The sequence below is a fragment of the Amphiura filiformis genome, chromosome 17, assembly GCF_039555335.1.
Source record: "Amphiura filiformis chromosome 17, Afil_fr2py, whole genome shotgun sequence".
Lineage (NCBI taxonomy): Eukaryota > Metazoa > Echinodermata > Ophiuroidea > Amphilepidida > Amphiuridae > Amphiura > Amphiura filiformis.
Genome location: NC_092644.1, coordinates 28,058,427 through 28,073,244, shown reverse-complemented (window position 1 = coordinate 28,073,244; position 14,818 = coordinate 28,058,427). Strand labels below are relative to the sequence as shown.

The 14,818-nt window shown below is 37.4% G+C and overlaps 1 protein-coding gene and 1 non-coding gene across 2 annotated transcripts in view; both read right to left on the bottom strand.

Annotated features, from left to right (window-relative positions):
- LOC140137111 (MAM and LDL-receptor class A domain-containing protein 1-like) overlaps window positions 1–14,818 on the bottom strand; it is a 32,687-nt gene that overhangs the window by 255 nt on the left and 17,614 nt on the right. The window contains exons 16-23 of the mRNA XM_072158768.1: window positions 14,250–14,478; window positions 12,412–12,534; window positions 6,979–7,197; window positions 5,960–5,992; window positions 4,528–4,569; window positions 3,358–3,420; window positions 1,341–1,440; window positions 764–857 (exon numbers count right to left, since the gene is read on the bottom strand). Of these exons, the coding sequence (XP_072014869.1) occupies window positions 764–857; window positions 1,341–1,440; window positions 3,358–3,420; window positions 4,528–4,569; window positions 5,960–5,992; window positions 6,979–7,197; window positions 12,412–12,534; window positions 14,250–14,478 (903 nt within the window). The remainder of the gene's footprint in view (window positions 1–763; window positions 858–1,340; window positions 1,441–3,357; window positions 3,421–4,527; window positions 4,570–5,959; window positions 5,993–6,978; window positions 7,198–12,411; window positions 12,535–14,249; window positions 14,479–14,818) is intronic.
- On the bottom strand, window positions 13,508–13,581 carry Trnat-agu (transfer RNA threonine (anticodon AGU)). Its single transcript has one exon. It is a non-coding gene; the product is annotated as a tRNA-Thr (tRNA).

The following is a 14,818-nucleotide window of genomic DNA, read 5'->3' as shown; positions in this document are numbered from 1 at the left end:
GTATTTAGGCCAAAATATCACTTCATATTTCATGCAAAAAAATAAATAAATAAAAACATAAAAAAACCGTTCAGGTACCTGATGTAATTTCAACCAAGTATTTCACTGTTTCGTAGTGAATGTGGATGTGGATGGCGGCGTCCAATCATTCATAAAAACATCAACCGTAAGGTATATTCGAGCCAAATTTGCACGCCATCCGGGTATTTTGCCTGCAGGTACCATGCAATATTCATAAATATACCACAATAATGCCCATATTTGGCAAACCATTACACAAATATTATACACAAGTGCGCTAGAAATTCCATGTCATTTTTTGACACGAAAAAAAGGTAGTTTCTCTTTTGATGTTTACTGAGGTATAGAGAGTGTGGCCTTCAACACGTAAAATTGAGAAGACTATTTAGCATAATAAAGGGTTAGTTCTCAATACACTGTAGAGCAAGGAAAGTGGTTATTTGCATAGTATATACACTATTAAATCACGGAAATATGTAAATTGGGTGATGATGTCACAGCTCATTAGAGTTTGTCACTCGCTCCATTGCAACTTGTGTAATGCAAAATTAGCCAATTTATACTTCTGCTTTCATAGTAATGGTATATATCCTTATGATAACCGCATATTGGCGAATAGCGAGCGCCAAACTATAAACCGTCCGCATCCCATTGTGTTGTTCTGACTACAGAGGGCGACATTACGAACTCTTCAAACTTAAGAGGATCTCTTTATAGAAAATGGGAGACATGCTGTACTTACATCATGTACATCACCATCGACTTCTTCTAAGCCATACACAGGGTTGTCAATGCCTGATAATGCTTGATAAACTACATTTACATCACTAAATTTCCTACAAAAATGTACAAAACAGTTTAAAAACTCAACATCAGTAAATATCATAGTCAGTGATTACATAATGATCAATCCAAAATTATCAAGTGTGACGTTGAATGAAGTTTGAAGTCAGTTCACCGGATTAAACCTTCGTCATAATTGTACACAGTTATTTGGCATGCGTCGATCATAACACGCTTATTCGACTGGCAACCCCGTTAACACTCTACCTTACGTTCTTATCAACATTCTTATCAACTTTGGCTTGGCGGGGATGTGCGGCTGGGACTCCAATAAACTAAACAACTTTAAACCAAATTATGACGAAAAACAGACCCCAAAGTATACCACTTGGGGGACCTGAAGATCACAATTGGGGTATTCAGTATTTACTAGAACTCTGTACAATTTTGATATGAAGTGATTAATTCCTTTTCCATAGTACAAAGGGAAGGTTATCCACAAATAATTACGGAGGAAGGTAAACATTAAAACTTACTTTTGTTGCTGTTGCTGCCTTTTCTTAACATATAAATATGTAATTAGAAGCAGAAATTGTAGAATACAGACTACAGCAATGATAGCTATAATCACTCCATCTGAAATGACAACATATATATCACAGCAGTACAAGACAAGTATGCAGGTTCAGCAATGATTGCTATAATAATGCCATCTATATGGCGGACAATTTAATACCATTTTCATTGAAACCTGAGCACTTTTAGTTTTGAGCACTGCGTGGCCAAAACACTTTGTCGTAGATTTTTGACAAAATCTGAGCAATTTTGAAATGTGAACCCTATTGTATGAAATTTGACCCCTATTTTACTCCAGTTAGATTTTTTGAATTTGTTAACATAGCTTATTGTTTTCTACGCATTTTTCTGATCTGCAGAGGTCGATAAGAAGTTGATTTCCGAGGATGCACGATGTAAATGTCAATGCAACAGTGCAAGTAGCCTCACTATCGTCAGTAGCTATGGGAACAGGAGCCATTTTGAAGCTATTTACAAACTGATCATACCCGATGCATATAGTATATACAAGTGATGTCGTTGTGTTATTTAATTTGTTGCAGAAGAAGCACTTGGTCTCATACTGTGCAAGTGGCTTCGGCGCCATCATTTGTGGCAGAAGAGGCTTTTCAAGGTACTCAGTCTCGGACCAGAAATAAACCCCTTAATGACCTTTAACCCCTAAATCTCCTATCAAAACCCATAGACACTGCCATAGCCGATGAATACCTCCAACTTAAGTCATTCTCCTATTTAATATGTATAACCGAAAATTGGCCACGACTTTGGCCATAATGAACTTTGCGTAAGCGTCAAACCCGAGTTTGTCATGTGAAATTTGTGGCACTAGCCAATGGCGCTAGTGACCAAGTTTGGTCAAAATTGACACATGGCTACGCGATGATGCATTTGACGATTGCCGATGCCCTTCACTCATTTGATAGAAAGAAGAAAGAACGCAGAAAACAGACACATTGCCACGCTGTACGTTGGCTAAGTGAAGAAGAAACGCTTGGAAGAAAGACAGCCTTAGCCTAACATGCTGCTGAAAAAAACCTTCCGTTGCTTTGGTACATGGTTAGATCAGATCATTCCACACAAAAAGAGCAAAGAAACAGGACATTAGTCTGGTGCTGACTTTTGATACAGATATATATATATATATTTATAACATTTTACTCATAGTTAGGGAGAGCGTATAAAATTCAAAGAACAGACCTTCTGACGATTGCCTTTTAGGCATGAAACTCAGAGTAACGACTACCTATTCTGGAAGGTCTGTTCTTTGAATTTTTATACGCTCTCCCTTTTGGGATTGAGCACTTTATTCAAAAGATAGTCTAACTATGAGTAAAATGTTGTTATTACGCTCCTGTTTTTGCAGTTGAGCACTTTCTGACTATCTCCGATAGACAGACTGACTCTGGGATAGACTTTGGCTGTGTTAATTGACTAACACCATGGAATGTATATTCTTTCACATTCCTAAGAGATGGTAGTCCACCCAAAGCATTTCATCGTGTCGTCTGACGATTGCCTTTTAGGCATGAAACTCAGAGTAACGACTACCTATTCTGGAAGGTCTGTTCTTTGAATTTTTATACGCTCTCCTTTTGGGATTGAGCACTTTATTCAAAAGATAGTCTAACTATGAGTAAAATGTTGTTATTACGCTCCTGTTTTTGCAGTTGAGCACTTTCTGACTATCTCCGATAGACAGACTGACTCTGGGATAGACTTTGGCTGTGTTGACTAACACCATGGAATGTATATTCTTTCACATTCCTAAGAGATGGTAGTCCACCCAAAGCATTTCATCGTGTCGTCTGACGATTGCCTTTTAGGCATGAAACTCAGAGTAACGACTACCTATTCTGGAAGGTCTGTTCTTTGAATTTTTATATATATTTATATATATATTAATATATAAATATCTAACGATAATCTATTGTTGAAAATATAGACCTATGAGGGACCATGGGATGTATAATATCTTACCAGTAATGCCAACTGATGTCTGAGGAGGCTGTGTGGTTGAGTTGTTTGGCAATGTGGTTATTTCTGCAAAGAAAGGTGTACACTAATTTGTATTTTCAATATTTGCCATATTCATTTTAGGGCCTATATCTCAGAATATTTGTTCTGTATTGTGATCGTACTTGTAAGATTGGTTCATAGTTGCAAAGATTTTATCCTGCTCTGTGTTGTTTATTTGTATTTATGTGTTTGCGAATTCTGGTAAAGACAAACTTGGGTACACACGCATCATGCACCAAAACACACATTATTTCATTGGTTATTAAGTTTGTATATTGTGTTGAACGTACAAATATGACACCTCAAACATGCATAGTGTAGGCCTCGACAACCGAGCCTCTCTTTACTAAAATGATTATGAACCAGGATGGTTTATGACAAACTGAGCAAATCAGGTACTGACTTTTTATACATACATGTACATATAAATCGAGGGTTGAGGATCAAAAAGCCTTAAATCAAGAAATACCATTTAGAGAAAAAGTTTTAATATTTTGTTGCGAACTGAACCTATTTACAACTCACAATGTAACTGTCTGATTAAATCAAATTTGGTCCTATAACCTGAAGTTATATCCTTTTTATTATAACAAATGTCAATTATGATTAAGGATGGTTGAATTTAAGATCTTCTTTAGTATTCCTTTAAGTACTGAGATACGTCTTTCTTGCGCTAACTGAAATCAATAATCTCTGAGTTACGGCTTCTAACTTTTAATGATGTCGATGGTGGATGGAATTTGCTATTATAATCTCTTTAGAATAAAAGCCAATGGCAATTCAATTATCTGCTAAAGTTCAGTAACTACACTTAAAAACGATGGATTGTATATAGCAATATAGCAAATGTGCTGGCCAGAAAGACTTATTTCAGTTTTTTACCAAATTGAGTTCGGACCAGAAAGCCTCATCTCAGAGTTGAGGCTTTCTGGCTAACTGCAATTTGCTATAACTTGAGATGTGGATAAGTAGAATTATGTGCTATCTGTAATATGAAGTTTGATGTGTAACAAAATCTCAAAATGGCCAAAAAGTAAGTAAAGCTTTCTGTTTCTGAACCCTTGAAATGATAATCTATTGTCGGAAAAATAGGCCTATGGGGATACACAGGATGCATAAATAATATGTTACCCTTTGATGTCTGAGGATGTCTGCTTGTCAATGTGGTGATTTCTGCAAAGAAAAAAAAAACAATGTGTGAAAACAATGAAGGGTGTAGAGAAATAAATGCCCAGTTAGAAATACCTAATTTGTCATTTTCGTCTTTACGAGAGGTTCACATCTCAATATATTTGATGTTCTGTATTATGGTCACATTGGTCAGATTGGTTCATAGCTGCAAAGAGTATGTTCTACTCCGTATTGTTTATTTGTATTCAGGTAAAGACAAACTTGGCTACACACGCATCATGCACCCAATATATTATTTTACTGGTTATTAAGTTAACTTATGGTACAAAGCTGAACACTGGATGTATAAATGATATTTTACCAGCAGATGTCTGAGGCCGCCTAGTTTGCAATGTAGTGATTTCTGCAAAGAAGACAGGAGAATAAAAAGGTGAAAAAAAAAAAAATAAAGGCGTACAATGCTTAATATTAATTTTGATATTTGTTATCATTTTCGGTCTTTATTTATATCACGGAATATTGACAAATTCTGTGTTATTTCGATTCGGGTAAAGCCAAACCTGGATACATAATGCACCCAAACACACATTTATTACCTATTGTAATGAAGGTACAAATGGAACACCCCAAACAGCCACTGGTAGGCCCAAGAACCCTGACCCGATTTCCATAGAATAATTATGAACCAGGAAGGATTAGGACAGTCAGGGGTAAATATACTACCCTAGTACTCTTTCAGCAGTCTACGAACCGATCGGTCGTGGTTGAAGCATAGCTATAGATAAATAAATAGATGACGGGCACCCCTTGATTAGCTGTAGGAATGGTGGCTGTATGCAAATTAGCAGATTGATGTTCATGTCCGTGACGTAATTTTTGCCAAAATTATTTGTGCCGAAAAATGACGAACATTGTCACTTTTCTTTCCATTACTGATATATTATGAAGTACCGTATAAATGTGGTGTTATAGTTCAATATGTTAGGAATCTATTTTCCCTTGATATTGGTTAAGCTGTATTTTCACTCGCAAGGGTGACAGTTCTTTTGAGGTCATTTAGTAGACTTTCTTACCAGTCATCCTAACTTAAGTTCGCCCTCTGAAAAGTGGACTTTTCGGGGTGCAAAAATTCTTACGCTGCGATCGGTTTTGTGACGGTTCTAGTTTTTTCTGATCGTGTGGTTGAGTGCTGCCTGTAAACCGAAGGGGTAATGACATGGGGCACTAGCTTAACTGCCTTGGGCTGAAGCAAATCAAACAAGCAGTGCTGTAGCAAATTATGCGACCCCCCCTTAAAAAGTTGCCTTGTCCCCTCGCCCCACTTCCCCCCTTCTGAAAAAAGTGGAGCAAACGTGAGGAAAGTAAACAGGGCACACATCAATTTGATGCTTAGACATAAGAGGGAGTACTAGAGGCATAAATAATATGTTACCATCTGATGTCTGAGGCTGCCTGGTGGTTGTGCCTGCGAAGAAAACAAAAGAGAAAAACAGGTGTAAAAACAAAGAAAGGTGTTCAATGTTCGATGCTTCATTTGTATTTTAAATATTTGTCACATTCGTCTTTGAACGATATCTACATCACACAATATTATTGTATTCTGTACTGTGATCGGATTGGTGCATAGTTGCCACAAGAGTGTATGTTTATTTGGATTCAGGTAAACGCAAACCTGGATACACGCATATAATGCACACACACACCCCTACATGCCCCACAACACACGCATGCATCCCAACACACAAAACTGTATCAAACCTTTGATTTCGTTCACTAATTTGCTGAACTTAAAATGAGTAGGTGATATGTGATGTGATCAAGCAAAATCAGTCGGAAGTCGGAAATATTGATTTTGAGATATAGCCAAACAAAGGAATTTATTATTTCAGTTTGTTTCCTATTGTTTTGGAAGCTCTTTAAAGGAGGATTTCGTGATCCTAGCATCCTCTTTTTATGACATTTTTCAGTAGATATCCACGAAAAAAGCTTATTTCCAAAATTTCAGTTGATTCCGATTTTGCGTTTGCGAGTTATGCATGATTATGTGTATTACACTGCTCCATAGACAATGTGTTGTAATTTCGTTCTGGTGCACCAGAACGAAATTCAAATTAACGATATTTTTGCTAAGCGAATTAATCTGCAAGAAATATTTGGTACATAAACATTATGTAGCCAGAGGTATCCAGTGGTGTAAAAATCTCAACTTTTTTTTTGTATTTTGGGGGGATGAGGCTGTGGATTACGAAATGCCCCTTTAACTGCTCATATCGTTTGAACTGGTTGTCCAAATTCAATGGAGCTTTGCGAATGTTGTTTAACTCCCGGGAAGAAACTGAAACTTGAATATGTCCGACTTCAGACTGATATTGCTTGCTACAAATGAGATGGAATGTACCTTATTCGTATTCCCATTCATCCTTTATCAACTAACATTAAAAAGAAACTTACTAGGGCACAACCCGGTTACCAAGGCTGTGTCATCAATCGCAATTTCACTAGGATAAACAAAATCCTCCATAACTTCAAGCTGTATCTGGTATTCTGTGGTACTATTTACATCGATTTGAGCCCCATGCCATATGTCACCATGATCACCAGACTTTGTGTAGAGTAGTGTCTTGTTACCATTGGATGGTTCCAATTTGTTGACATTCAAAGTCCCCACACCTGTAGTCAGAGAAGTTACAATCATTTAAAGCCATATTATAACATTTGCTGAGGCGGACGCCCTCACTGATTTTTTAAAATTAATTTTTTACACGATTATATTGTACTTTATTAAACCAATATACCCTGAAAAATCAAGACTCTAGGTGCTGTAGTTTTGTCAAAATCCGAGATTTTGAATAAAACGCCTGAATCAGCGTTTTATTATTACGATGGAATTATTAGTCGAACGCATACACGATGTTCATAACACACAGTACGTACACGGCGTGCGCGACGGTGATCTACACAACAAAGGGCCGTACCATAACATGACCGAAGGAGTGGTACGTATTGGCGACATATGCGCTGGTAGTAAATTCCAATTTTCTTTGCTCTGCCGTAGTTGTTCGGTTCAAAAATAAAAGGGGATATATCTGACAGTAAAAACTAACATTTTATGGCAAAGAAATGCTAATCTATTTTGTATGAAAATGTTATAATATGGCTTTACTACAACCGCAGTGATAAGTAAACCTACAGTCTCTGAGGCTGTCTCTGTAGAAAGAAGGACATATATATATCATATTCCAAGGTGATGACAAAAGTAACTGAACATGCTAAACCTTAAAATGGTATATATTTTAGATATTTTAGCTTCAGGCAATGTAGGGAATGTAATGTACTTGTTTTAAGGGATACTGAAATGTTAAAACTGAAAAGATTTATAATTATAGTTATAGATATAATTTAACTACAGTGCGCCAAAGAATTAAGGTACCAGTTATGGTCACCCCCGTATACATGTACTCTTTAGCTCTGATTTGTAAGACCTTATTTGTTGAAATTGGCTGAGAATTCAAGAAACGGTGATCTAAAAACCTAATGAAGAAACGAAATCAAAAGTTGCACTTTTGTGTTCTAATCAATGAAAGCACGACGCTAGTTTTCACGTGCTAATCAATAGCGCAGCATAGTTCTCTTGTTCACGAACGCTTTGTGTACAAATCAATAGGGCATTTAATGCAGCAAACTGCAACTTTTATATTGGTATCTTCCTTTGGTTTTAGGATCGCTGTGTTTTTATTTCTTGAACAATTTAAAAAAAAATTAATGATGTCTTAAACTCGAGCTAAAAGATGCAGCTATTGGCTGCTGGTTTCAATTATGACATATCTGTCTTTGTTTAGGATATACAGGAGGTGAGCATAACTGGTACCTTAATTTTTTGGCTTACTGTAAATCGAAACGCTTGACATATTTAAAGGATGGTTGCGACTGCTTAGTAGGATATGATCATAAGCCGGGATACCATCAATATTCTGGTTGTAACTGACCATAAGCAAGAACACTGTCAAAGACCCTATGATGGTTGCGATTGCTTACTATGATATGACTATAACCAGGAGTACCATGAAAACCCTATGATGGTTGCAACTGCTTAGTATGGTATGACCATAAGTAGGAATACCATTAGAAACCCTATGATGATTGCGATTGCTTACAGTACATGACGCTATGGGGTGATATTTATTTGAGTTAGCATTTTGTCTTGCTACATTAGTGGAACCAATGATTTTTTGCATCATTACACCTCAAAAGATAAAACTAGAATTGGTTCCATTTTTTCTATGCTCCCTATGCTTCCCACGAGGGGTCGAAGGTCATAATGGGGCCCAAAACGTAAATATCATGTTGTAATAAAGCTCAAGTTGTTCCTCTTGTTGCTAGGAATATAAAAGTAAATTGTCATATTGCACTAGGGTGCTTAGTTCAGGAGTTATAGAGTAAATTAGGTCAAATGTCAAATATCTCATGCACAGAGGCAAAATTTTCAAAATGCACCGATTAAATCACGTCTCAAATTACTCCTCTCGACAAACGATATAGGAAAATAATTTTGAGAAATTTTGAGAAATGGATAACCTCGGAATCGGTTGAAATCATGCATGGGTCTAAGGTTATGCATGTACATATTTCTATTGGACTTCAGCTGCATTAACTATGAATGCGGACATGACAATACAATTTACACCAAAATTGTACATTAAGTATATGTTTGAGATTTCTTATGTTAAGGAGAGTAATTTACACCAGTTTCGATAAAATCGGACCATTTTTAAATTTTGACCTCTGTGTATGACAGTTTTGACATTTGACCTATTTGACCTTATAACTCTTGAACTCACCACCGTAGAAAAATACGACAATTGACTTTTGTATTCCGTGTAACCATTTGAGATGCATTACAACACAATGGGACTATTTTTAAGTTTTAGCCGCACTGTGACCTTCGACCCCTCGTAAGCACCACAGGGGGGAATAGAAAAAATAGAACCAGACAAATTTTTATCCTTTCAGGTTTAAGGATGCCAAAAAACATTGGATCCACTAATGTAGCAAAAGGAAATCCCAAACCCATAGCGACCTGTACTACAGACTTGATATTTAATATGGAATATTTTTTCGCAAAATTCCAAGACTGATCTGGGAGGGGTCTGCATAAACCGCACGGGCTAAATATCAATCGGGGTGTGCCGGGAGATGGTGTAAAATAATTGTTTGATAGAAAATGTGCTTTCCATGACTTTAAATTATGTTGCTAATAATGTAGCGAATTGGCCGACACACCCCAATTAATATTTACCCCGTGCGGCTTATGCAGACACCTTCCAGACCAGTCTTGGAATTTTGCAAAAAAATATTCCATATTAAATGTCAAGTCTGTATTAGTGTGATAGGACCATGCCAGGTATGCCATCAAAAACCCTATGCTGGTTATGATACTGGTTGTCACTGTTATGACATGACCACTTAAAAATCAAAGGTCATAACCGTTATCGACTAATCTTCCACATGTTTTAACCAGTCAATAGCACAATAGGGCTTAGTGCTATTGACCGGTTAAAACAGGTGAAAGATTAGGATGACGAATATATATTATGACCTGTGACTTTGTTTTTTAATTTTGCTTTGATTTTTACGGTACTGACCACGTAATGTGAGAAATACCATCAAAAACCCTATGCTGTTTGCAACTGCTTAGTACACACACTACACAAAAGTATGGCAACATTGCCAGATTGCTGAAAAACATTCCACCAACTGTAAGTTGAACATTGATCCAATATCCTGTCGATTCCACGTGGCGTACATTTGAAAGAGAATTAAATTACCTAAACAATAAGGGGTCAATCATGTTTCTAGTGCATATACTTTTGAAGTTATAGACAAAAATAGTGTCATCAAATTGCCCAAAATTTTGTGTGTGAAATTGTGACAACAGGCACATGTACAATGCACACTACTGTATGTGACCCCAGATGACCTCCTATTCTTTACTGTAAGAAGGCTGTTTTGGATGGTCTTGATTTACACACAAATTGCTTTGAGCTAAATCGAGCGTCGACTTGGTGGAACATGGATTGCACTATGTGATAGTTTATGAATCCAGTATTATGCCAGTACCAACATAAGTCAACATCACTTAGGTTTTGGTTGTCAAAATTAATTTTTAGTGATTTTCTCCATTGAGCCCCACAGTAAAGCCATTTTTGGAGCGTTACATGCACATTCCACTTCCCTATGGACGAATAGCGCCACCTATAGTGTGTGATGTGAGCTAGCCTACATGGCGCCTATTACAGTGCTTGCAGTGGAGAAAAATGGAAATTCGTTTGAATGCAGAGACGAAGAAACTCAAGTCCACAAAATGTCCGGATGCCTCTAGAATGGTCGCAAAATGTTTTAATCGATTTCTGCAAGGTATCAGGTAGAAATTTGCACGGAAGTGGTGATTGGACAAAAATAACAATCAAAGATGGCCGACGTCTTGAAAACATTGGGGATTCGGGAATTTCAATTGCAATAATATGGTCACGTGGTAACTCCATAAAGGACATAAAGAACACACAAGACAATGCTTGGTGACACGTGACCTTTCTTTCTTCTGAGTCCAGCAAACCTTGAATGAGCTTTGTCTTCTAAGGCTGTTAACTTCTTCCACCTGTCACGTCCATCATTTTCCCACCACCATTTTTCTGATACCTTGCAAAAAGCAAATTTAACCGTTTGGTCTCTGCATTTCCGACTTTTCGCCACTGTAAGCACTGGAATAGGCGCATGATGTTACCACAAGTGACACATTCCATCTCATTTGTAGCATAATCTTACTTATTTCATGCAACTTCTCCATCCAGTAAAATCGACAGGATATTGAATCAATGTTCAACTTACAGTTGGCTGAATTCATCTCTTTTCAGCAATGTTGCAATGACTTATAGTGTATAGTGTGTGTATGATATGACTATAGGCAGGAATACCCAAAAACCCTATGCTGGTTGCCACTGTTTGGTATGACATGACCATAAGCAGGAACACCATCAAAACCCTATGCTGGTCGCGCTTGTTTAGTATGCAATGATCATAAGTAGGAACACCATCAAAACCCTATGCTGGTCGCGCTTGTTTAGTATGCAATGATCATAAGTAGGAACACCATCAAAACCCTATGCTGGTCGCGCTTGCTTAGTATACATTGATCATAAGTAGGAATACCATCAAAAACCCATTGCTGGTTGCCACTGCTTGGTATGACATGACCATAAGCAGGAATACCATCAAAACGCTATGCTGGTTGCAACTGCTTAATATGACAATATGACATACGACTGCTATAATTTGGTTCACCTCAAGTTTGGTAGTGACGTCAATGCTTTTTAGCGCTTGCGCCGTAAGCGTGACAACAAACCGCCTCTGTACGCGTGCGTGTTCACTCAGCGCGTTTAACTTTCCGCGCACGATTCGATACTGTGGCGAGCAAAATACGCACATACGTCACTACCAAACTTGAGGTGAACCAAATTATAATAGTATCATATGCCCATTAGCAGGAATACCATCAAAATTCTTATGCTGGTTGCCACTGGTTGGTATGACATAACCATAAGCAGGAGCAGCATCAAAAACCCTATTCTGTTTGCGACTGCTTAGGCATTACGTATAGTTTGGCCCTATAGCTCTATCGGTGCACTGATGGGTACCGATAGCTCTGTCTATCATACCCTGAACATGTACATAGCACTACACAAATCTTAATTCTTATGCTTGATACAATTTATTACATCTCCAGGATGAGGTGAAATATAAAGAGCCATCGGCACCTAATAGGGCACCGATATAGGACAAAACTATTATGTGTTGACTATGATACACCCATACAAGCATAATACTGACCGTATCCATACATGTGGTAGTAGAACATGAAGCATGATCCTGTAGTGGAATCCAAATGTTCACTGTTCAGCCAACCCACATCTCCTTTTGTTAGGTTACCAATCTCAACAAACATATAAAAACCTAGAAAAGCAAATGATATAACATTATTGCATTTGAGTCTCATACAGAACAAAAAGCATGGCAAATTTCAGCAGAACGAGGAATTCCACATAACTTAAGTTTGAAAAACAGACTTGGTTTGCGCATGGTTTTAGATCCTGACAATTATTGGCCACCTGTGTCTTAATAGCTATGTTGGAAGTAACACGCTATAGATTGATTTCACCAACGGACTGAAGCTTTGATTCAGCTATTGTTCCATTTTGATCGCTGGCATATTAGAAAATATTGCCAATTAATATTCATAAGACGTCAACATCAACGTCAAGTTTTAGAAATTTGGTAACTTTTGTTAGGTATGTATGAAATATACCCGACATTGATTTTTAATTACGTAACGCAAGAAGACTTTGGGTTCATTGAATAGCTGCTTTGTGCTGTTATGTGTTTAGTTTCTCTAATAATTATTATTCCATTTTTATTACACCCTTTACTTTAATGAATTGGCCTAAAAACAAATATATACATGTAAATAAAGACCTTTACGTGACAGCCTTGTACATTGCGATGGGTTATCATTCAGCGAGTCTATGCAATTTAATGGTGCGCCTAAAATTAGGTGGGCAATAAATAACTGTGAACAAATTTTAATCTTTCCCCAGATTAGCCAGTGCACATAAACGTTGAAAAAAAACCCAGTGCATCTGGCCGGATTCGAACCGGCGACCTTCGGAATACTAGCCTGACGCTCTAACCAATTGAGCTAAAGAGGCACGCTGGAGAAGAGCGGAAGAAATAAATATATAGGTATTAGTTCGAATGATGTTCGTCGCATTCCTAGCGGAAGGCATCAAAACTGCATATTTATAACAAATACACAAAGTCACATAAGTATGAAAGTTATTACACTTAGTTCTCTGGGTTAATAGGATGAACAAATTTTAATCTTTCCCCAGAGTAGTCAGTGCACAACAACGTTGAAAAAAAACCCCAGTGCATCTAGCCGGATTCGAACCGGCGACCTTCGGAATACTAGCCCGACGCTCTAACCAACTGAGCTAAAGAGGCACGCTGGAGAAGAGCGGAAGATATAAATCTATCTATAAATATTATCGGTATTAGGTTCGAATGATGTTCGTCGCATTTAGAGCGGAAGGCATCAGAACTGCATATTTATAACAAATACACAAAGTAACATAGGTATGAAAGTTATTATACTTGGGTTAATAGAATGAACAAACAACTTTACATCGACGATTAAAGTCGGCTTTGTATGTATTTTCCAACTCAAACACACCTTTGGGCTGCCGGTTGTGTGAGAATAAAAAGTCCCACTTTCTCAAGTGGTCGCTTTCACATGACTTTATTTTAATTACTTATTGATTGTCGCGACTAGTCACCTGTCGTGTAAAGCAATAATTAATAATTAATATGCTGTCAGGTCAGTTACCAATTTAATGGCAGCACCCTTTTGTCCGAAACAAAATGTTCCATGGAAATCTTGTCGGCAAATCAATTTGGCATCAAAGGAACAATGCGTCACGGAATCTATTACCTATCCATGTTATTAAAAATCCTTGGATTCCATGGCCATTCAAACTAAACAATATTTTTATACGCATACTTTTACTGAAATGAGGAAAGAATGTTATAATGAAATTGTTGCATAGACTCTATACATCTTGCAGTATAAATTCATGTTTTGTTTAGTCGTTTATTTGGCAACAACAACTTACCATATTTAGTGCCAGTTGTGTGATCATAGGTAGGCCCTGTTCCAACACTGGGTGTGTGTCCCCTGAATCTCAACCAATCAAAGTCATCTCCACCTACATTCACCCATCCACACCGACCGTCGTCAAAATCACAATAGCCTGGAGGGTCACATGGCTCCATTGTTATATCAATGTCATCAATGGCGATGGTATCTGTTGTTGCTGAGCCAACGGTACCTTCAATTGCAACCTGTTGTGAAACATTTGTTTGTTTATCTTATTACTACTATATATTGTTGTATGCAACATTAGGGAGCAAACGCCTCTAGCGATTGGAATGAACAATGGTAGCATTCAGTTGTTCATTTCTATCTAGTGACTATCTGTAGAACGTTCCCTTGAAGTCAACCTCCCTGGTAGCAACAAGGACATGCTAGTTATTTCTGATTAATATACGGGTTGTAACAAAACAATTATACAATTAAGAAAATAGTATTTGGCAAACACGTCACTTATTGATTGTATTGAGTTTTACCTTCTCGTCAAGGTAATTTCTCAAGCTACTACATACGCTTTGTTTCAATAAAAAC